Here is a 25,280-nt window from a genome sequence, read left to right on the forward strand (position 1 = left end):
ATTAAGATTTTATTTTTAAAGCTTTGATTGTTACTTCTGCTGTTGTCTTAATTCTCCAGCAACTGTGCCCCAATTCATTTCCTGTTAAAGACCTCTTTGGCAACACTGTTCACACACATTTCTGATTCTAATCCAATGAACTGCTGCAATGCCTCCCATATTATCCAAGCTACTCTTGTTCTTCTCATTCTATTCCAGAAGGGACTAGCATCCACTGGCTCTCCAAGTTGCCCTTGATTATCTTTCATGGCTTCAGGTTTTTCAGAATGAAACAAAACTATAGGTTTGGTACTGCACACAGTACATAAACACAAAATATTAATATTTTTAATCTGCTTTAATAATTTATTAATCTGTCCTCTTAAATGATACATTCTCTAGCATGACTCTCCCAAATAATTCTCTGGTAGTATTAGAATTACAGTATCTGAATTCTGCAAAACATAGAAATGGTTACAGACTAAAACACACAACTTACATAAACATTTAAATAGAACATTTGTATTCAAAATTCTGTCTACACACATTTTCATAAAAATATAAAAAATAGTTCAATAGTTAATTCATATTTACCTAGACTAGGATTTTTAAGATTCCCCCCACATGTTCCCTCTTAAAAAGACTCCCATCAATAAGAAACTAAAAGGAGACTGTATCACAAATTAAGTGACTACTGCCAATGGCTAAAATTCATCAGAACAGCAAGTTAGTTCACTTCTCTCAACTAGCAAGAAATGTACTGCAATATGATCTTTGCAAATAAGTGTCTGCCATCAGATTTTCATACGATTATATAAAATTTGTGCTATGCAAAGAATGGATCTACACAAGCAATTGTAACTTAAACTATGGTGGAAGTTGTGCAACCAATATAATCCAGTTTATTTTACAATTAATAATTTCACAAACATAGCACAAGGGGGAAACACTTTTTTACACAGCCCCAATGAAAGTATTTTTCTTCCTCACTGAAAATAGGGCGTATATGTTATAGCACTCAAAATAGCATGTGAAAGATACAATGAGGTTTTCAATCTTCCTTATTAATACATATCTAACTTTATGAAAAAGGCACAAAGATGAAACACTTCTGTCGCAATGGTTAATGCTACTCTCTCTCTATGCACTGTGCAAGTAATGATTTATAGGGATGACAGTTGTCTCAGAAAAGTTTCATATAAGAAGCTCTAAACACAGGTCCTGTTAAAAAGATTAAAGCATTTGGCCCTGGTCCAGAGATTCTGGTGCATAGCACTGAGTATGCAGTTTCATGAAAGGATCTCCACTGCTGAACAGGTGGCCATTGGTAGTACTGACAGTAACTGTTTGCTTATAAAGGAGAAACGGATACCTGGAATCAGCCTCCCCAAGTTCAAAAGGCAATTAGAACTTTCAAAACACATCCAGAACAGCAATCTGTGAACAGAAGGAAGTTTCTGTTTGCAGAACAAGATAAGTGAGAACGTATGAACACAAATATATTGACCAACCAATCAGCACTGACAGAAGTTTAACATTGCAACTAATATTTGACCCGGAAAAGCCATTGGAAAAAAGTAAATTTATTTTATCTATATTTGATGCAATATCATTATTTCCTCTTTCACTCTTAGTTGAGATTTAATATGGCTTTGCTATACCGTTAGCCAAATGAAACAAAACTTCATATTCACCCCTTCCCTCTTGCTTGGCATAAAGGTTGCTCTACAGCATAACGCAGGATGGTTCAAAGAAATAAAGTTGCTTTCTAGCATGTAAACATCAGGGCGACTGGACTTAGTTCATATAAACATTTGATAAATTTCTTTAAAAATTAAATGAAGTAGCCTTTCCTATTAAACAATAGCTCACAAAAATACTCTTTCAGTAATCATCACTTGCCATTTAACAACATTTTAATACCCTAGTGTCTACTCTGTAAAACACTTACATTTCCCCCCCGAATTGTAAAAATTGATCTATTCCTTTCGTTTGGCCATAAATGCTATTTTAAGCGCCATTTAATTTTTCAACGCCAACACCAGAGTTCTGACCCTGCATTAAACTATGTTTTCTTCTTTTTCTTTGGTGGCTCATCATCTGTGCTGCTGTCTGTGCTGGTACTGCTGCTGCTACTGGAGGAACTGGAATCTGTTTCAAAGTCAGAAGAGCTGGAAGAACTACTTGAAGAAGGGGAGGAGGAGGAACTGGAAGTGCTTTCATCGCTGTCACTGTCATCAGAAGAGGAGGATGAAGAATCTTCACTCTCAGAAGATGACTCACTAGCAGAACTGAGGCTGCTGCTGCTACTGCTGGAACTTGTGACACTTTTGGACCTGCATAAAAATTTCAGAAGGGTAGCGGTTGTTATTCAAGATCACTGTGTCAATGGTGAGTGGAATCTACCAAATCAGATTTTAAGTATCCTTTCCATGTTTTAGACCTAGCCAGTTTTTCCACTGACCAAAAAGGAAGAGGTTTGTCTGTGACCATGGAGAAAAGGCTATGTAGGAGATTATGGAATCTGCACAAACAAAAGTTGCATGGGATCCAGGTTGCAGAAAGAAGGGCAGGGTCAAAAAGCAAAACAAAATACTATGTTTCCAAAACATTGGGGAGATATCCAGGTATCATTTTAAGTAGCAAGGGAAGAGTTTGGAATGGGAAAAATAAAGAACATAGCTTCCCTGATTTTAAACGTTTCTAACTGCTACTTAAAGAGCTACAAAAAGGATACAATGAACCAACCAACTAGTCACTATGTATAAGAAAATCAAATGTTAATGGAGCTTAGCTCTTGAGAAGACTCAAAATGATTTCTAGTTTTATAGCTGTGTCACTAAAAACAAGAAGGTTTTAGCTAAGGCTCATTCCGCACACGCAGAATAATGCACTTTCAAGCTGCTTTCAGGGCTCTTTGAAGCTGTGCGGAATGGCAAAAACAGTTGTGAAAGCAGCTTGAAGGTGCATTATTTTGCGTGTGCGGAATGAGCCTAAGAGGTTCAATTAATCTCAGATTCTAGAAAAGCTGAAATTGCAGTTTTGGATATACCCTGAAGCCTTTAAGTCCCTGATACAAACTATTCAAGCCTTTACAAATTGAGGCCAGAGAATTTTCTGGCATTACATTCTTCAAATAATGTTGCATGTGTAAATGCATTTTTCACTAAAAAGCCATTATTTATCCTGTTCCTTTTCTAGAAAAAAGCAAGCCTGTAATATAGTTAAAGACAACTGGTTCAGATCAGAATATTCAATTTTCTAGGATACGTGGAAGTTTCTTTATGTTATTCTCTAAAACCAAAATTTTAAAATTATATCCTGCTTTTTTTTCCCTAGCCAGGATCCAAAGAATCTTCAGATAGGTAAAGCAAAGTTGCAGATTTATGGCACATGAAGTGGCCAAACTTTTCAGTAGTCTTGCAAATCTCAGATGGCCTTGAAAATTAAGAACAGTGAATATAACTTACATATGACTGTATGAAAAGAACAGAAGAGAAACAAATTTTATGTAACAGTAAATCCTCATGTTTTCCATTTTAAATGATGTATACAACATATTTTTCCTTCTACAATTTTAACAGCAACTTCTAATCTGTCTTGCTGATCAAATATATATATGTGGGTGTGTATTACCATAGTAAGAGGCAAGGTAAACTGGGGAAGGCTGAAGGAAAACTAAACTATTTTACTTAAACTGGAATGAAATGTGTTAAAAGCATCATAATAAATTATTAGTACCACTGTATTGTCAAGGGCTTAACACCAATTCAACATACAGTTTAATTCTAAACACATTTACTGGGAAATTAATCCTGCTGGACATCGTTTCTCAATAAGGCCTGTAGCCTATATCTACTTGTTGATCAAGCTGATTATTTATCACCAGATTCACTGCAACAGATAGGGATAACTGTTCCATTTTCAGATTCCCTCACATCACATACCTTTTCTTCTTGCTCTTCCTCTCTGTAGTACTTCCTCCAGTGCTAGTTAAAACGGAGAAAAAAATGGCTTTTGTTAATAAAAAGTGAAAACAAAATAAATGGAGAGATGCATCAGAACTTGCACTGGAAAAGTCAAGGTATCTAGCAAGGCAAAAGATAAACAGAAGAACTAAATAACAAAGATGTGGGTATTAGATCTAAACATGTCGATTTCCAACATTTACTAAACTTAATAGAGCTATATGCATTTTGAAGTAGCTTTGGTCACTCCAAAACAATCCATTAAAAGGAAAAGAAGCAGACCAGTTATAATACCTGAGTGACCACAGCTGATTTTTTTTACATTTCTCCTACCTCTATTTACTAAGTTTTAGTTTTGCCTGTAAACCTTCTCCAGAGAAAATACTGACAAAAGTGTGGGATATACAAGCTTTTAACAAACAAAACTGTATTAAACATTGAAATGCTGACGATAAAGAAATGTCCATTTCAACTAAAGGGCAGAGTAACAAATGCCATTTTGTTTTCACCACAGTTGGTGGGTGATTTAAAAGAAGAACACACTCATTATGCACTACACATATAATGGACAGAAGAACTACCACATTGGCCAATAGGTCTCACCATGCCTATTTATATTTTCTTCAAAATAACCCATATTTCAATGGTGGTAAAACTCTTAGTTTGTACATATATGGTAGCACAGTGCCTAAGTGTGAGTGCCAGGAATATCTAAGTTTAAAGACCACCTGGGCCATTAACTTATCAGTTGGCCTTCCACAAGCTACTGCATAAATACTTAACTCTCAGATTCAGCACCTATCTGCACTATACAGTCAATACTGGCCTACTGTAGAACTCTGTTTTAAGGATTACCGAGATTCTACGAAGTATGCAATAAAAATGTTACATATTATTAGAAGGCAAAAACTGTAACACACATAGTTACATAGAGAAAATCAGAATGAAAATTAAAAAGCCAGTGTTTGCAAGAAAAATCCTCGCTTTTTTGTTTTTTCAGTCACCAAGAAGCTATTGAAGTTGCAGTCCTTTATACAGATTTTGGCATACCTAGGCAATTCCCATGGCTTAACTGTAGAGGACTGGGTTTCATGAATAAACACTACATTCAAATAAATGAAATCCACACTACATCCTGGTCCACAGGCTCACAAACTAAATAGCACGATACCCCAGTACTATACAGATTGCTAGCACTAGCTGCAATTATATTTTTTTGTTCCAGCAAATATTAGCCAACAAAGCAAGACTGATATGCCAGAATAAATTTACAAATACAACACTATAACAAGATTACTGATAGATATAGTATAAATGCTAGTGTTGCCTTATTTGTCACAATTATCAGCTCAAACTGAATCTTGATAGTTAGCGCTATAACATGAGTTTCAATCTGCACAATTATAAAATAAAGCAGCAGGAAAACAGCTACTGCTAACTTATGCAGTTGCTGCCACCCCTGTCAACTGCACAGCAATTTATTCTTTTAGAAATCATACAAATGCTTAATAACAGCCCCCATTTTTTGTATGTACACACACAGGAGTGAATATGGCACAAACCTAAAGTATGATTCAGTTGAAGTTAAGTATTTATCCAATGAAACACCTACACAAGTTTACTCAGAAGAAAGGCAAACTGTGTTCAACAACTTACTGCCAAATGAATAAATTTTGGGTTATGGGGCAGCACAGATCTTAATATATATTGTCTTTCAGCCTTAGTAAAGGTTGAACGAGGTCAGACTGCAGATTCAGGTGGTCAAGAGTCTCCATGGTAGAGCACCTGCTTTATGTTCAGATAGTTCAAGTTCAGTCTTCAGCACCTCCAATTAAAGATCTCAGGTACTAGCATATATTACATTTGTCTACCTGAGAACCCAGACAGCTGCTGTAGACAAAACTGAGCTAGATGGATCAATGGTGTTAAGTACAGTCATATGATCATCATGCATTTGTCCCCAAGTCCCTCTGCTTTCTCACACAAATTCCTCCTTCTGTCCTTACCTATGGTCTATTGTTGTTTGGTAAAACTAACCCTGGCTTCAAATACTAGACTATGAGCATATAATGTTAATGACAGGACACAATAAACTATAGTTAAGGGCAAAAGAAAAAATATAATCATGTGATCTGTTCCCAACATAACAGAAAGCATTGTGACTATACTGGAATTTACTCCCGGTGTGTTTGGGTGAGAAACATGCCTTTTCCACCATTGAGGTCAATGGGTCTTACAGCTCTCAGCTACACCTGGATCTTATGAATAAACTAATATACCAATGGCACGTACATTTTCACACATTTACTCTTACCTTTGTTGTAATAGTTGCTTCTCTTTTTCTTTCAGTGCTTTTTTTAACTCAGTTGTCCTTGAAGGTCGGTGAAGGTATTTTCTTTTCCCTGTACATTCGTAAGTCCAGTGTCCAAATTCTAAACACTTCTGACATCTCACATGTTGCTTGTTTGCCTCTCTGTGAAAATACGCAGCAGAGGTGAAAACTAGAGGAATTTGATTTAAAAGCAGGCTATTGAACACAGAGACACTCTAACATTCCAGTTTTACAGCCCAATCCAGAGCGGAGGGGTGGGCAGGGACAGCCCTTACCATCAGGAAGTTCTTCCTAATGTTTAGGTGGAATCTCTTTTCCTGTATTGAATCCATTACTACATGCCCTAGTCTCTGGAGCAGCAGAACATAAGCTTGCTCCCTCTTCAACATGACATCCCTTCAAAAATTTAAACATGGCTATCATGTCACTTTTAACCTTCTCTCCTCCAGACTAAACATACCTAGTTCCCTACGTCTATCCTCATAGGTTTGAATTCCAAACCTTTCACCATTTTGGTCGTCCTCCAGCTTGTCAATATCCTTCTTGAATTGCAGTGCCTAGAACTGGACAAAATAGTCCAGGTCTGCCCAACATGGAATTGAGTGGTATTACTACTTCCCTTTATCTAGACACTATATTCCTATTGATGCAGTCAGAATCACATGGCATTCTTAGCTGCCACATCACACTGTTGACTCATGCTCAGTTTGTAGACTAAGACACCCAGATCCCTTTCACATGTAGTGTTGTCATTATTATGTTAACTTTTAATGCTGTATATCCCTTGGTCAACATTTTTGGGGAGTGACACATCAAATACGTATTTATTAGATTAGATTATATTTGCAGCTGTATTTGTTGCTATTTAATATTTAATTTACAGCCTTATTTGTCCCTATTTAATTCCTTTGTTTAGTTATACTGAGTTTGCTTTAGGATATATGGCTGGGAACTTTCTGAGTAGTTCCATCCTTGGTTGGACCAAGCACCATCTTCATAGTTGTAGCATATTATTGTTTATTATAATTTTATATATTATAATTGTATTGTTTTTATAGTGTTGTGAGCCACTCAGAGCCCGCTGCAGCGAGGGATAGTGGGGTTAAAATCAAATAAACAAATTAGTTATACCAAGCATAATTGCATTTGTTTCATATGGACAATGCTTTTTCAAATCTTTTGGACATGTTCCAAGAAACAGATGTTTGGAAGAACTGTAGTCCAGCTATTACCAAGACAGTAATCAGAAATTGCTCAATGGTAGAATTCCCTTCTATAAATGAATAGTTTTAGAAAATCTGGTGTACCTATACTGACAAGACTAGCTTATTATCAGAGAACCGGAAGGAGTCATTTTTTTAAAAAAAAACCTGATACATTTAATAAAGAAGGGAAACATTTCTAAATAGAACCATTTTCTTCCTCAAAGCCATCATATGCCACATATGATTAACAGATGTATGGGTCAGCAGAGAGAGAGAGAGAGAGAGAGAGAGAGAGAGAGAGAGAGAGAGAGAGAGAGGGAGTACCTTTTACAACTGAGCACCTTTTATTAGATCATGGTCAAATATTGTTGAATGATATGTAAAGCCCACTTTGTTATTGTATATGTAAAATTAGCTTTTTATTTAATTATTTTTAAATGCTATATAATTCAGAAGCATCTTAAGAACTGGTAAGAATATTAGCAAAAATACAGAAATCAGGGCCATTTGTCTGCTATCCCACCAACAGCACAGGGCAAATCATTTGGCACCTGTAGATTTCGGATTCAATTCAGAAAGTCTAATACTCTGGGCATAAAGTTACAGGATTTTAAGGACAAAACAATTTACTGTGAGTACAAGAAAGGCTGCTGTAGGACTTTTACAATTATTACATGTCACCACTGAAAGACATGCATGTAATATTTGGTCTGCACAAGCTGTCAATGCAATCCTATGGGGTAGGGGGCTGGATGGAACTGTGGAGCTGGCGCAGAGTTGCGCCAATGCATTTGCCCCCTCTACTGGCGGCCGATCCCCACCCCCACCCCCGCAGCAAAATCTGGAAGTCAGGGCTGCCACGGAGCTGTGCTGGAATCCACTTGGATGCTGAGATGGGGTGTGAGGGGGCAGGCTGGGGCGTTCCTGGAAGTGGAGCCAACATTTTGGGTGGTGTAAGTCTATTGAGCCCTATAGTAGTCTCTCCAGTGGCAGGATTTTAAATTTCTTTTTCTGCCTCCCCATGCAACTGGAAAGCCCGCTGGAGCTAGTGACACAGCAGCAGCACTGTCCCCAGCTGCCCTGGGCTATGGACTGGGCTATCTATCTTATATAACTGAAAAACAAGAACACTCAAAAGCATATGTTGCTGTTACACCTAAAAATCAAGGAATTTGGAAAGCAATCATATACAGATTTAACCCCTTCTAAGGTTACTGAAGTGAATGGGGGTAACTCTGCACTGTCTGCATGGAAAACAATATAAAAGGTGCTACTCTAACCTGGATGTTTAAGGACATTTTACTGCTTAATTCTGTACATTCTACTGACGAAGTTGATATCCAGGAGCTCCCTCAAAATTGTTAAATTTGTAACCATCAGCTATAATTATGCTATTAATTGTAAGACGCTTCCAATTATTTTTATAACTACCCTAAAACATTCTTATGATTAGTTATCATTGACTCAAGTATTTAAATGAGTTATCCACAAACCAGTTAAACCACATTTGGATGCTATCAAACTCTGCTTAGAATCACTGGACTGTTGTTGTTGGGCACTGGATTGTAGTCTCTGCCTTTTGTGGGCCAAAGCTTTCAAGTATTCTTGTCAAACTACACAGTGGGTCATATTCAATTCTATTTTAAAGTTAAATCATGTTCTTCCAGCTACTTTAACTGAATATTTCACAAAATATACGAAAGTTACTGTGAAACTGTCTTAAGAAATTAAATATCCCTGTTTACTATTATAATCCATAACACAGATATTTTACAGTCCCAAAGCACAACAAACAAAAGACAGCCAGAGCTATTAACCATATGAGCCAATGAGGTAGTAGGTCGTTTATTTTTCTGTATTTCTATAAGGGTCCAACTAATGATAATACCATATTATAAAATATATATTTAATTAGGATACACATTACACAGAATAAAAATAGCTAGTTAAAAACATAGGTTCTTTGAACCAGATTATTTTTTTTTTTAATTTATTAGATTTTGTAGACCGCCTCATCCCCAAAGGACTCTAGGCGGTTCACAATATAATAAAAACCAATAAGTTACTTAAAACATCTAAAAACATTTAAATGCAATATGCAGCATCAATTCCAATAATAACAGACTACCCATATTGGTGGCACCCAGTATTAAGGCCGGCCTTAAGGCTGGGAGGGGCTGGCACGCCCAAAGATGAAACCAGCGGGGGCACTGCCAGAGATGATAAAACCATGGCAGGGCCTCACAAGGGGACAGCCAGTCCGCGGCCAGCCTCACCAAAAGCCTGGTGGAACAGCTCTATCTTACAGGCCCTGCGGAATTCGCCAAGGTCCCGCAGGGCCCGGACAGCTGGAGGAAGAGCATTCCACCAGGCAGGGGCCAGGGCTGTAAAGGCCCTGGCCTGGGTAGAGGCCAGCCACATTATTGAAGGGCCAGGGACTTCCAGCAACTCCACCATTGCAGAATGCAGTGGCCTATTCGGGACATATGTTGTACAACATACAGTGCATACAACATAAATCTTACAAATAACACAGGTGTCATTACAATTGATGAATATATCAAATGACCAGCAAAACCATACACATTTCAGTCCTTATGGCTTTCCTCAGTGGTCCATGACATAACATTAAAAAAACCCAGATATTCAACAGATGATGGATAAATGTTTATTAGGTTTGTTACCCTGCCCTTTCCCAGCTGACAGCCAGGCTCAGAACTCCAAACCAGAAGTTGCTTTCAAAAATTGAATAAAAAAGGGAAATAAATTTTAAATTTTTATTAGTGTTTAATTTTTATTTAATAAAGTAATTTTTATTTTTAAAAGGGGGAAATTTATTTTATTTATTTTTAATTTATTTCATTAGGTTTTTATACCGCCCCATCCCCGAAGGGCTCTGGGCGGTGTACAGCATATAAAAATAACAATATAAAATAATTAAACATTTAAAAGCAGCGATAAAACTAGAAATTTAATTTACACAATAATCTCAGTAAATAGAGATATAATTAGAAATATGTGATTGGTGCCCAGCATTCCAGATTTAAAATTCCCTCTCCCCTAAAAATGAAAGATGCTTCATCATTTGTCGTGCAAACAAATGAGGTAGAACCATCTTTAATTTTCCCTTCTTTAAAATAAAAATTATTTTATTAAATAGAAATTAAATACTAATAATTATTATAATTATTTTTCTCCCTGTGATACTATCTGATTTCTAGAACCTATGCTTTAACCAGCCATTTTAAAATTAAGTATATATTTGCTAATACTGCACTGTAGTTAGCTAGACCCTTATAGAAATACTTATATAGTTGGGGTCATGTTTTTTTCTTCCCATTTCTTTGCATCATTTATTTTTTTACCATGCCTATCACACAGGGATTATTTCTAGAAAGTGCAAAGTGTCCTTTTGGCTAGTGCAGTGGTGGCGAACCTTTGGCACTCCAGATGTTATGGACTACAATTCCCATCAGCCCCTGTCATGATTGGCCATGCTGGCAGGGGCTGATGGGAATTGTAGTCCATAACATCTGGAGTGCCAAAGGTTCGCCACCAGGGGCTAGTGCATAGAACAAGTGTCAGAAGATCTAGGTCACTAGCAGAAAGCTAACATATTCTTGCTGACTTCAAACTAGTTTTAATATTATAGTGGTAGGTTATGTTCTTGATGTTTTATGGACAATCTATTTAAATGACACCAGTGATAATTCTACAATTGACTCTCTGGGGCCAATATATAGACTCAGAGCATAACCCTAATGAACACAACAAATACTAAAAATGGTTTCCAGCCCAGGTTTTCTAATCTCACAAGAATAAACTCAAAAGAACTAAACATGAACAGATGAAGATGACAAGTGCTAATTGAAGCTTTAACTGGTTTTTCCATTATATGAAGTGTTATTTTTTTGTTGCCTGAAACTCATCTATGTATTTTAACACACTGTAATCAGTCATGAACCTTTGGGATAAATCTAACTAAGCTCCCAGTTAAACACAATCTACCACAATCTGAAATGCTCATTACCATATTAAAAGCTACATTCTCATACATTCTTGGGAAGGAGACTCACTGAAATTTGTTTATAAGTGAACAGGCATACTTTGAACTGTGGGGCTGCAACTTTATGCATGTGTATTTAAGAATAAATCTTTTGGAGTTTAGTACCACATAAATATACACATCTCTGAAACCTACCATCTAATCATCTATGATAATCTCAGCATTTCCCATGATTTCTCACCAGTATCAGATTTCCTACAGTGAACTGCCTGTCTATCTATTTATCATTGCCAAAAATATGGATGAGGAATAAGCCACTTAGTAATGTGAGTTCAAGGAATGGAGAAAGAGAAACTAGAACTGTATAGAACAGAACACACATTTCAGAAAGTCTGAATGAGATGTTGTGAAGCCAACACAAATGGGTAGGAATGTAATGAATTCTCTATATACTAATATTTAAACAGTGAATAAGGATGAAGTTGGAAATATTGAATTTTAAAAGCAAACAGTACCCTGAACAGTAACCAAGATGTTATGATGACTGAATGGATAATGAAAGAGGCTGGGAGGAAGTTGTATGTCTTTACCTCAATTTACTTTAAGCCTTAAGAACCAACAGATCATGTTTTCATGGCAAAATGTTTTCACTCATTCATAAAGATAAGAAAGGTGGCTCAATAACAAAGCTTAACAATAATATTCCTATACTGCCTTTAGAATTTTTTGGTGAGCAAGTTTGAGGATACATAGTTATGGAACTTGCAGCCTAGCCATATTTAATTAAATGGTCCCATGGAGTTCATTGAAACTCATTCCAGCTAAGTAAGAATTTCGAAGTAAGACACAAAGAATAAGGAAACATAGGATTTGGTTATTAACCATATTTTTGATGATTTCTAATTTCACTAGGACAGCAATGTTACAGGGCAAATTTAGTTACACCTTTCTAAAGCAACTGAAGTCAATAGGCTTATAACACTGTTTAGGATTGCACTGTCAGCCTCTTAAGGACAAAGAAGGACTCTTGTAGCATAGTAACTTTTTACAGCAGTGGAAACTGGTGACAACAGTTATGTTAACTCATTTAACGCACACACAAACTCCTTTGCAAATTAATATTGTCCTTGCTCAGCATTAGTAAACATGCAGCCTATCAGCTTCAAAATGTTCCTTAGCAATAATTATAGCAGTTGTAAACAGTCCCTGCATTGGTTCTGATGGGTTTTCCGGGCTGTGTGGCCTTGGTCTGGTGGATCTTGTTCCTAATGTTTCGCCTGCATCTGTGGCTGACATCTTCAGAGGCGTATCACAGAGAAAAGTCTGTTTCACACTATATTTATCTTGTACTGCGTTGCACAGAAATGACAGGCGTCACCACTTGCATTTAAAAATCCACCCTTGACCATTTGTTCTCTCTCCTTGTACATGTGTGTCTAAAAGTAAACTGGAGTTAATTTCACTTCTGATTAAGAGAATCCTACAAAAAAACTGTGTTTCAAATTTGCTTTAAGGAGTTACAGAATTTAACTGCTATCAACCCAAACCAGGTTCTCATCATGTTACACAGTCTAATTTAAATATGAAATCATGGTCTATAGAGTACAGGCATAAGGGACAAACAAAAGGAAATGGTGTATGTTCATATTAGTTAGCTTTGTTTTAAAGAACTAGTTACCAGTTTTAATAAGCTTTCTAGTGGCACAGCACAGGGGGGAATTATTATTTAATTAATAGCATGCAAATACAACGCTTTTCAGAAGGGATTTAGGGGTGACATCCCTACATGCAAAACACTATTTAACAACAGGTGCAGTTTATATGCCAAACGAGTTAAACGTAATGGAAAAGAAAACAGGGTTACAACCTTCTTTCAAATTGTCACTAAGGTGCATTCAAAGATGCTAACCAAAGATCTCTTTCTAGTAGTGTCAGGAAGATACACAAATACACGTTGCTGTGACCATTTTGAGCTTGTTGAGCCAAGGTTAGGGTAGAATATTCTATTAAAGGGTTTTTAACATTTCAAAAACTTAAATTTTGCACTTTCCAGAAAACAGATACAAACGACATTTCTTCCTCTGCAGAATCATAGAACAACATGGGAATAATGACATTCTTAATTCTCGAAACATATGCATTTCCTAGAGTATCTGAGAGGCTACACGATGCTCATATCCGCACTCTCTCGGGTGACATAAAAACTAGCAGTCACGGCTTCCTAACGATCCCCCACAGATTACTCCGTCGCTTCTCCACATCCGCCACATTATTATTACTCCCAGCAGCACCCAAAATTCAATTCCCCCTCTCCCAAAAAACTCACGCCTGTCTCCGGGCGATAAGGCGATGCATGGGAGTCGCCATTTTAGCCACCAGGCGGGCAACGACGCCCATTGCATGCCGGGAGCTCCACCCTCTTTTTCCGCTCTATTGGAGGAGTCCGTGAAAGCATCAGAAAGACCTGGGCGTGGTGGGCGGAGACGAGGAGCCGCTGTGGTCATTTGCAGCTGGGGGAGGACTGGCTAACTCCGTCGTCGTGGCCTTGTCTTCCTCTCCTCCCCCTGACCTTATGTACGATTATGGTCACCCAAATGTCTTCCCCAGACCTCGTGGCTGAGTTGACAATTTTAAGGATTTGCTTTAGCACTTTTGTGCTCTGGTTCCAGGGAGGCGCTCGCGTAAAAAAGACACACGAAGATGCAGAGCACGTGGGCACTATCTTTGTGGCTCATAGCTTAGAATCGGGATCTTACTATTTCTTCTAAAAGGGAAATACTGTAAGCTTCTCTGGGGTGGTAGGTTAGGAAGCGGCGTGTTTACTTTAAAAATAAGTCAGTCGGCGTGCGTAGGATTGTAACCTTAAGATAGAAAAATGCAAGTCAGTGTGATAGGTTTCAATTCAGTTCTGCAGCTACTGTTTCCAGAGGCCTTTCCACCTCATGGCCTTCACAATTTAATCCTCCCTCAGTCTTCAATCCTGTCAGTCATCTTACCAACGTGAGCCAGCTTTACCTTGTAGCTGAGACAACAGTGTCAGATTTTATTTTGTCTCTGACAGTACTGAAAGGAAGGGAGACAGTATGTCTCTGCTTAGAGCAGGGGTCGGGAACCTTTTTCCCTCAAAGAGCCATTTGGCTCACCCTCCCCCACTCACCCCCCCTCGCTCCCACGCCCCCCGCCCACTTGCTGTCTCGCCCCCCCCCCTGCAGGGCAGGCGTAGATGGGCCCGGCGGCTCGGCCTCGCGGGCCGCCGGGCGAGGTAAGCGCCCGCCCTGCTCCCTGCAGGGCGGGCGAAGAGGATCCCGGCGGCTCGGGCTCGCCGGCCGCCGGGCAAAGCAAGCGTCCGCCCTGCTCCCTGCAGGGCGGGCGAAGAGGATCCCGGCGGCGCGGGCTCGCCGGCCGCCGGGCAAAGCAAGCGTCCGCCCTGCTCCCTGCAGGGCGGGCGAAGAGGATCCCGGCGGCGCGGGCTCGCCGGCCGCCGGGCAAAGCAAGCGTCCGCCCTGCTCCCTGCAGGGCGGGCGAAGAGGTTCCCGGCGGCGCGGGCTCGCCGGCCGCCGGGCAAAGCAAGCGTCCGCCCTGCTCCCTGCAGGGCGGGCGAAGAGGTTCCCGGCGGCGCGGGCTCGCCGGCCACCGGGCAAAGCAAGCGTCCGCCCTGCTCCCTGCAGGGCGGGCGAAGAGGATCCCGGCGGCGCGGGCTCGCCGGCCGCCGGGCAAAGCAAGCGTCCGCCCTGCTCCCTGCAGGGCGGGCGAAGAGGTTCCCGGCGGCGCGGGCTCGCCGGCCGCCGGGCAAAGCAAGCGTCCGCCCTGCTCCCTGCAGGGCGGGCGAAGAGGTTCCCGGCGGCGCGGGCTCGCCGGCCGCCGGGCAAAGCAAGCGTCCGCCCTGCTCCCTGCAGGGCGGGTGAAGAGGGTCCCCGCGGCTCGGCTCATGGAGCCGCAGAACAGCGGCGGAAGAGCCGCATGCGGCTCGCGAGCCGCGGGTTCCCGACCCCTGGCTTAGAGTATGTTTCTTATAATTTACTCTTTCTGCTGAAGGGTTCTTGTCAACATCCATTCCGAGTATTTGCAGCCCTACACAGGATATTGTAACTCCTGTCATACTGCCTAGCTCAGGGGTCGGGAACCTTTTCCCCTCAAAGAGCCATTTGGCTCACCCTCCCCCGCTCACCCACCACCGCTTCATCAGACGCTCCGCCCCCGCCACTGCCTCGCCAAGGCCCCCCCCGCCTGCAGGGCAGGCGTAGATGGGCCCGGCGGCTCGCCCTGGCCGGCCGCCGGGCAATTGAAGCGCCCGCCCTGTTCCTTGCAGGGCGGGTGAAGAGGGTCCCGGCGGCTCGGCCTGGCCGGCCGCCGGGCAACTGAAGCGCCCGCCCTGCTCCTTGCAGGGCGGGTGAAGATGGGCCCCGCGGCTCGGCTCATGGAGCCGCAGAACAGCGGCGGAAGAGCCGCATGCGGCTCGCGAGCCGCGGGTTCCCGACCCCTGGCCTAGCTATTACAGGGCTGTACATCTCTCTTTTGCTCTGGTTCAGACCTCTCAAATCTGGGCTTTACATTCCAGTTAATAATTTATGTGCTACTGTAATTGTGCCTTATTTTGGGGTGGGGGTGGGGGGTTCTAAGTTAAAATGCTTCTTTCTCAGCATGTAATATTGTTATAGAAAATTTTATATTTTATTGGTTTTAAATATTTTAATTGTTATCCACCAGTGGTCAAGTTCCCCGAGAAGGGCAATGTCTCCAAATGCACCAGTTGGTGGGGTATCACACTCCTCTGAGTCCCCAGGAAAGCATTTTGCATGATCCTACTCTTGGCGATTGCAGAGTGCAATCTGTTTCCCATTCCTTGAATGGGAAAGGGCAGGATATAAATCCAATAAAATAACAACTGTCTTAAGGGACACGTTTCCCTTGTTGCTGTAGTATGTCATTATACACAAGGCTTTTTGTAATGGCAGCTATGGACAGCTTTAAGATGAGAGTGGGGCAGCCCAGAACGGGGGGTGGGGGGAGACAAAGCACAACCTGGAAGAGGCATGGGCCCATGTTGATGTATTTGCCCACCTCACCAGCCTAAGTGGCACCTACGCCAGTGGGAAGTGCAAAAGGGTGGCAGGTGGGCGCCAAATAGCTCTACAGCACCCGACTTGGAAGACGTTAAGCCAGCATAACTGAGGACACCAGAGCAACTGAGGGTGGGCTAGGGGAATTCCTGGGGATTGAATCAACTTTTGTCAGCTTCTACCAGGCTTTCAGCCTGGGCATGCCCTTGTCTCTGGCCACAGACTTATGCCATAATAAACTAAGGAATAAGACTGTATGGGCTAAGGGACTATTTGGGTGGCAGGAGGTGGTTGACTTTCCTTCCTTCCAGCACTGCCCAAAACACCTTTGGAGGTGGCATAGTGCGACCTTCACTGCCCTGTCCCCGGCAGCAACAGAACTCCCCCACCCCAGTCTGGATTGGTTGTTAGGGTGTTATCCAAATTTATTTAGTTGTCAGCCCTTGTTTCTTCAAACAATTCAAGGTGGTAAAAATAAAGTAGTAACATCTGTGGGAGAAATCTCATTTAGATACAGATAGATAGATCCTCACATTCTAAGTAGCATATTGGGCAACAAGTGTTCTCCAGCATTTCCGGGCTTGGGCGAGTGTTTCAGCCTCTTCCCTTGCAATATTCAGTGCCTTCAGGTCTTGCTCAAATATTCTCCTTCAGGTGTTTCAGGGATGTTTGGCATCAGGAGGTATCCGCCTCATTGCCGTCTTTGAGAGTCAACCGTTCTTCATGCGAAGGACGTGGCCAGCCAGTCGAAGTCTTCTGTGTGCAATGATGGTATGGAGTTTGCACATGCCGCTCCTTCGGAGCACCTCTTCATTAGTGATGTGGTCATAATCTTCAGGATTCTGTTGGAAGACATCGAATCTGTTGTTGATACTTGATGCCTTCTAGGTCTCACTAGTATAAATGGCTGTTGAGATCACAGGTGGAGGTGAATAGGTAGAGCTTGGTCTTTAGGGCAATGGTTAGTGAACACTGGATCTTGTTCATTCTAAAAAAAACGGCTGTAGTCTTCCCAGTGTGGCATCTGACATCTGTCTCTGCATCTCCATTCTGGGAGATCACACTGTCATTTCTGTGCAGTATGCTTAAACCTTTTATACCATGTATTAATGATTGCTATTGCTAACAAACTAGCAGCTGTTCATCAGATTGGCCTGTTCGAGAGGAACATCTGTAGCAGTGATTTAGGCAGCTCCAGGTCAGGAAATACCATAATTTAAGTACTGGCTACCAGGCACCAGATTGGTTCTGATGACAGCAAGAATCAGATATGAGTAACCGCAAGATCAGCACAAGACATCACATATAATTTAGTATTATGAAAAGCAGTAGAATATCACACAAGGTTGACAAGCAGTCATCAAGACATTGCAATTAAAATGTTCAGAAATAGGAACTGCTTTTCTGTTCAGGAATGAGTCATATAGTAATTATCATAGAGAGTTACATATCCAACTAAAGCAATGGCATGTTTAAACGGTATGTAAGGCATGTAATTGGCTTGCTGTTGCATCAAGGGGATGTAATTTTTACAGTGATTAATAATGAATGTATAATATGGCACAGGATGCCATATTAATGCTACAGGAACCTATGATACCAAGTAGACAGGTAGACAGTTTTATTGATACCAATTTTTGAATATAAAAGAAGGGCGCTTAAGAGATTTACAAAAAGAAAATAAATCTAGATCTCCTGAACAGTACCAAAATCTTGAAAGCAGGGTGGATGTGATTTAAATCAAATAGATAGCCAGAATAAAATCAATCATTGTTTTTTACACTTCTCATGATATTGTTTCATTCAGGCCACCAGGTTTCTTTATTGTAGTGAATTTGCCACTCATGCATGCCTTACCCCTAAACGGCGGAACTTCATTAAAATATTCCCAAACTGGGTTTCTTTTATGGCCTGCTGACAGTATAGGTTTCCTTCTCCAGGGTTTCCTTCTCCAATAGTATGATAAGTCTCAAACTATATACACAGAGATCCCAACATTTTTGCTCAAAAGGTTTCACTTTAATTTTTTGCTCAAAAGGTTTCACTTTAATTTTTACTGCTAGCCTCTCCCTCCTCCAATTTAGCTCCTTGTGCAGAATCATTCATCTCCAAACAATCTTCTTTTCATTTAACCTCTTGTAATTTAGCTTTTTGGAGTTATAAGGGGTTGATTCCGTGTTCCTTTGGAAATCTATGTGCAATGGGATTAAGAGTTTTTCTCAACTCTGTATGTTTATTTTATAACATTTTTGATGTGAAGAACCAAAAAAGTTATATCTGCAGACACAAATTCTCTAGATAGAAAAGTGACCCAAAATAAATCTCTGTAAGATCATGTAATGGAGAATGAATTAATGGATTTAATTTACTAAAATTTTAAAATGTTGCCTGAATATACACTCTCATGCTACATAATTAAAAACTAATCCTTATTTCATGATAAATAACCTTTGAATTTTTTCCTCCAAAAGCATTTTATTTAAAAAATCCAAAGTCTGTGATAATCCATTAGCCAATAACATCAATAACATAAAACTGTACCATCTGAAGTAAAAACCTTTAGAACATTTAAGCAATTGAAATGTATAAAGTCTAATTAAGATGTGTGCCAGTGCCTGAAAACTGAAATCTAAATTGAAGTTGTATATATTTATCTCCTTCCTACTTTCAATCCATTTAAGTTTTCTCCTATCCCATCTCATCTGTTTCATAAATTTCATTTCTGTTCCCAAAATCTGCCTCATTATTCTCTGGTGCCTTGATAAGGGGGATTTGCCATAGACTAAATAACATGCTTCTTTCACCTTCTGTGGAATTACAGGGCTGAATAATAGAGTTATAAATCACTTCACACTACCATCCAAAACAGCTCAGTCACTAAGGAAAGGCAGGAAATCTGACCAGTTCAGTCTGAGTATATTTAGCCTGCCTCAAAAAGTTAGGAGGATGAAGGGGCCTGTCACAGCATGTTATTGGGGTTGCTTGCCACTTAGAAAGAGCTCCTTGTCCAGTTCCATCCATTTAAGTTTTCTCCTATGCCATCTTGTCTGGAATAGCCAGTGGGGTATAGTGCTTAAGAGCAGGTGGGCTCTAATCAGGAAGGTTTATTCTCTACTCTTCAACATGAGTGGCAGACTCTTATCTGGTGAACTAGATTTGCTTCTGCATTCTTAGGACATAGAACATAAGAAAGAGCCTGCTGGATCAGACCAGAGTCCATCTAGTCCAGCACTCTGCTACTTGCAGTGGTCCACCAGATACCTTTGGGAGCTCACATGCAGGTTGTGAAAGCAATGACCTTCTGCTGCTATGGGTGATCTTGGGCCAGTCACAGTTCCTTGGAACTCTTTCTGCCCCACCTACCTCACAAGGTGCCTGATGTGATGAGAGGAAGAAAAAGGAGTTTGTAAGCCACCTTACAGGAGAAAAAGGCGGAGTATAAGTCCAAACTCTTCTCCAACTAGACCGTCCTGACCATCCTGCACTTGGATAATACCAGTTTTATAGTCTTCTAGCAGTCTGGTTTTCATCCTGCGTACATCACTGAATTGATGTCCCTGCATGATGATCTCCATCTACAGAATGATAGGGCAAACTGCGGCCTATTCATCCTGTTACACCTTTGTGTAATCTTTGGTACCGTTAGTTAAGATAGGGCTGGTAACACTGCATGAGCTGGCAAGCATTCCAGAACCAGATCTTAAAGTATTCTACTCATAGCAGGAAGGTCCAAAGGGGTGCTGACTGGTGTTTCCTGTGGAGTTTCACAGGATATCGTTTTGTCACCTCTTCTATTCAGTATGTATGTCTATGAAGTCACCAGAGATTGTTTCGGGTTCTTGTGTTTGATACCACCATTGTGCTAATGACATCCAGGAAAGTTTATTCTACAGTTTTGTTTGGTGAAAAGACTGAATCGGGGAGGGAGGAAACAGATTTAGAATGAACACTCACTTGAGACTGTCACTAAACATTAGATTTCTGCTTTGCAAAAAATGTTGACAAACAACCCATCATCATTCCTCCCACATTTATGTCAGTTAAAAGACACATTATTTAATTATCCTGATGGTGGCAGGAACAGCCTTCTCCAAGCTGTTCTACGTGTAAATGTGCCAGTGTCTGTATTACAAAGGTTTCAAATATTTTCTGTTGCTGAAGATTATAAACCAATCTTCCATTTTACATCAGAAATGTATGTACATAGACTTAAAAATTATATACATCTGAGATATCCACAATATGTTAAGTAAAGACTGCTTATTTTTGAGTATTGGATTATCCAGGTTTCCAAATAGCAACCTGAAATAATTATTAAGAAAGAGAGAAGCTGCGTTAGGTCTAATTCTGAACCCTTTCCAAAGCAAGCAGATCTTAAAATTGTTAGTTAGCCACCAACTGATTGTATCTTATTTCAGTGTATCTCTTTTCACATCAGCCCTTTTTGAAATTTGTTCTTATTTCTTGTAATTTCTTAATGCATACAAATTGTCACAACCTAGTATTTAAGAACAACAGGTATAACTCATTAATAGATAAATGTTCATGTGTGGTCTGTATTTGAACCTTAATCTTGTATTTGTAATATGTCCCAGTTCCTTTAAAAATTGAATCTTGGATAGTCTCTACACTTGTTTGTTAGGATACACTTTTTTCTGAATCCTCCTGGATCAGAAGAGCAATATCCTGCACAGCTGGGAAAATAATAATGGTTGGAAAAAATACACTGGTGACAGTTGCACATCAACTGCTTACTCTGGGTGGGTGAAATGCTCACTGAGGAGAAAACCCCTGACCCTAGATTTCTTCTCTAGCACCTTAAACTGACACACATTCAACAAGAATCAAACTGAACATTAAGCAGTTGGCTGGTGGCTATTAGGTACAAGGGTCTTACTAAATGCATGCCTGAGATATGTGTGCCATATGCATATATCATAAATATATTTGTATAAGTAAATATGCTTCATCTGGAGTGCTGTTTTTACTTGTTATCTCGTCTATTCTTAAAGCTCTGTCTGACCATGTATGTACCAAACCTTAGGGTGACAAGAAAGTAAGGGGGAAATACTTGACCACACCAGAGTGCCCAGAGGAAGGCAACTGTACAAAATCTTACTTGGGGTCATGATGGGGGTCAAACCGGAGAAAGAAAACAAAGCAACATGGAGCTAGAGAGTAGAGTACCCATTGTAGCCAGACATGATGGAAAGATCAATTTGAATAGCTGTAGGGGGCCAAATTAAGGCTGCCTGGAGCCTTCTAAAACAGAAGCGGGGGGGGGGGGTTGATTACAAGAAGCAGAGAGGGACCTCTGTAATTCAAGCACTGGTGGCACTGCCCACTCAGTATTTTAAAAATGGTCTCAGGCCTTCTCAAAACTGCCTTTATTCCTGTCCATTATGTAACATGGCAATCATGCACAGAATGAAATACTCCTGATGGCTTTCTCTGGTGGTCTATGATAGGTAAAAGTAAGCCAGTGGAAGCAGGTACTGATTACAAGTAAATAAATGGCCGAAGTGCTTCTCTTTGTGCTCCTCCACAGGCAGACGGTAAGAAATACGTATTCACTCGGAATATAAAGCACAATGGAATGAAAAAACATGGTTTACTTTCTCAAGGCTTTGGTGGGGGTGGAGAGAGCTCTGCACAAAAGCAATTTGGTACATTTCCAAACTGACCTTGAGAGTTAACAGAATCCCTTTTCACAAATAAAATTGCCAGATTTTGTGTTACCTTTTTGGCTTGCTGAAGTTATGGTGAAATCATTTTTTTTGCCACATCAGTTTTTCAGGATAGATTTATTGTTTTTATGTGCCCTCAAATGTTGAGAATTGATACTGAACAAGTAAAGGTAAACTAACTCTAATTTTCAGTGATTCAACAGAAGATATCAGAACCAAGTACATACATATGACAAAATGCTCTCATGCTTCAATTATTTAATGTCCATCATTTATCATAGAATTAAAAATGAGGCTAAGGGAGAAAGTAGTGTGAGGGAGTCTGTGGGAGGATTTATGAATTTCATATTTGATTGTGTAAGGTTTTATAGAAATTGGGGGAATGGAACTATTGGCTTAAATCCAGAAAAGATTTCCTTCCTCCCACTACTGTGCCAAACGCTCCCTGAAATGCTGTTTGTTGGAAAATGGGACCTCTTAGAAGCAGCACTGGGAATGCTGCTGGCAAAAAATTACCATCTTCTGTTTGCAAAAATCTCTTTGCTATATAGATCTTTAAAAACTTATAGTACAGATTTAAGAAATGTCTTGAGTGGGACTGAACTATAACAGTCATCTGGCCCATAGGCAGTTCCGTTGGTTTTTGTTCTGTAGTTTCTGGACATTCGTACATTATGGCCAGTGAACTTAACACTACCAGTTCACATTAGTGTAGTGTTCCTGTGGAAGCACTGTTGCCTTTCGGACTGTTTCCCTAGTAAGTACTTGCACGATGAATGTCCTAACCACTGGCCTATAAAAATATGTGGTATTTTTAGATGCTGAACTCACATTTCAGTGAACACAGTGTTATCATTGTGTGTCAACAGTTCATAAATGACACAGCTCTGGAAAATGAAATATATGGATATACAAAGGACTAACAGAAGTAACTTGTAAAAACTTACACCATTCAATACATTTCTGGAATGCATCAGCTTGGCTCCTTTTTAAGGTTATATTTTATTTTCTGGAATACAGTTTGTTGTATAGAAATATGAGTCTCTACCTCAGTATGAGAGTAGATAAACATGGGTACTGAGGAAGAAAAAGCAAACTATTAATCTGTTTAATATGCACTAATCCATATTCAATATGTAGTTTTATGATAGGTTTGCTAACACCTGACTCCTAAGACTATTCCTGTGTTATAGCTATGGGGCAGGCAAGTATTTACTAGTGGTAGTTTCTCTCTTACACTTCTTCAGTGCTGAAAAACTTCAAAGGGACTGTTTATCTCCTCCCATTATTTCTCATGGCCCCCCAACTGGTTAATATATTTGGTAATATACTTTGTGGTTCTATGCAGAATATGTCATTTAAATGTGGTCAGCCACAAAGTAAAGGTTTCTGCATAGTTAAAGGACTTCCCAGATATGTGGGGGAGGGGGGGGCTTGTATAATTTTTTAAAAGAAAAAAAGTCCCATTGGAGGTTGAAATTGTTCATTTCTCTCCAAAAACCCATAGGATGTTGAGGGTAAGTTTTCAGTTTTAGGAGATGAAAATGGGGTGGTAGAATTGGCCTCTCTCACATCCATAAGATTTTATAGAATCCTGGAGTGTGGGATCAAGAGATGTGTGCTTTGAGGCACGTTTCTCCTGACCCTCATCTCTGCCCATCCCCGGTAAGCAATGTGGTGTGCTTTCAAGGGCTTTTACTCCTTTGATACTAAAAGAGCCCTGCGTGAGATTATTAGGATCAGAGTACAAACACTTGCTCTGATTCCACTTTCCCTTTTCAAAACACAAAACATAAGAATCAGGATTTACCCTGCAGATGGTCACCTAGCAGGGTCTGGTCTTCAAGAGAAAGCAAGGTCTGGAACAAACAGAGTAGGTATACAGTGGATAAACTACATCTTGCAGGCAAGGACTGTGGCCTTGCAATACAACAAGTCTCAGTTTAAGTAGACTGGAATGTAATTGAACCAGCTATGTTACTAAACAGTGTTGGAATTTCTGAGATGGCACTGTACCCCAGCCAGGATCCTACATGTGCCTGGAACACAAGTCGTACGTTGACTTTACACAAAACTTTTTTTCCTGTAACACGTTTTCATGTAATAGGAAGGAAAACTTATTCCTGATGAAACTGAATCAATTTGTTATATATACTATTGAAATGTTATTTATATGTTACTAATGTTGATTGAGATTATTTAGATCATCATAATTACACGCGGAGGTGATAACAAAAGTTGGGCTATTGAATAATACACTATGCCATGGCATTGCAGCACTAATATACAGCATTGTGTTTGTTTTGTGTTCATTTTCCCCTGATTGTTCCCATTGCATATGTTCATAAATGTATTGGTTCACCTGCCCATGGGTTGAGGATCTGCCGTGCTTGGATGGGCGTCCACTCATCTGGACATGTGTGTAAGGTTCAGTTCTCACTACCAAACAGTCCATCTCAGTTTTCCCTTCTCTCCTTCTCCTCATTCCTGTTAGAAGAAGGATGGCCAACTGCCAGTTCAGGACTGCAGATGGTTCCAGGAGCAATTTGATCTGCTGGTTCCTAGATGCTCCTGGAAGATTTTGATTGCAGCAACAAGAAGGAATTTGCTCCTTGTTTCACTTATGAGGAAAATGACTGACACATCTCCATTTATCTCATTTGATGCATGATTTTCTCAAACACAGCGTGGCAGAGGCATACATAGGGAAAATGGAGCCCGGCGCAAAATCGGAGTTTTGCGACCACCACCCCCCCTCCCGTTCATTTGTGTTTTTTTGTATTTTTCAGTGTATTTTTCAGTTGTTGGCCTGCAGGGGGCACAATTTTTAGGCTAGCAGCACCAACATTTCAGGAAATCTTTAGGGGATTCTCCTGATGATACCACCCAGGTTTGGTAAAGTCTGGTTCAGGGGGTCCAAAGTTATGGACCCTCAAAGGTGTAGCCCCCATCTCCTATTAGCTCCCATTGGAAACAATGGGGTATGGGGGCACCCCCTTTGGGAGCCCGTAACTTTGGACCCCCAGAACCAAACCTCACCAAA

At 40.4% G+C, this 25,280-nt stretch overlaps 1 protein-coding gene across 1 annotated transcript; it reads right to left on the minus strand.

Moving 5' to 3' along the window:
* Window positions 1-318: 318 nt before the first annotated feature.
* Window positions 319-13,955, minus strand: ZCCHC10 (zinc finger CCHC-type containing 10). Its single transcript, XM_048491172.1, has 4 exons — window positions 13,817-13,955; window positions 6,262-6,420; window positions 3,927-3,968; window positions 319-2,315 (listed from the first exon to the last, which is right to left on the minus strand). The coding sequence occupies exons 1-4, from the start codon at window positions 13,885-13,887 to the stop codon at window positions 2,045-2,047; spliced, it is 543 nt and encodes a 180-aa protein (XP_048347129.1). The 5' UTR covers window positions 13,888-13,955; the 3' UTR covers window positions 319-2,044.
* Window positions 13,956-25,280: the final 11,325 nt, after the last annotated feature.

The sequence above is a fragment of the Sphaerodactylus townsendi genome, linkage group LG03 (genome assembly GCF_021028975.2).
Source record: "Sphaerodactylus townsendi isolate TG3544 linkage group LG03, MPM_Stown_v2.3, whole genome shotgun sequence".
In the NCBI taxonomy this organism is placed as follows: Eukaryota; Metazoa; Chordata; class Lepidosauria; order Squamata; family Sphaerodactylidae; genus Sphaerodactylus; species Sphaerodactylus townsendi.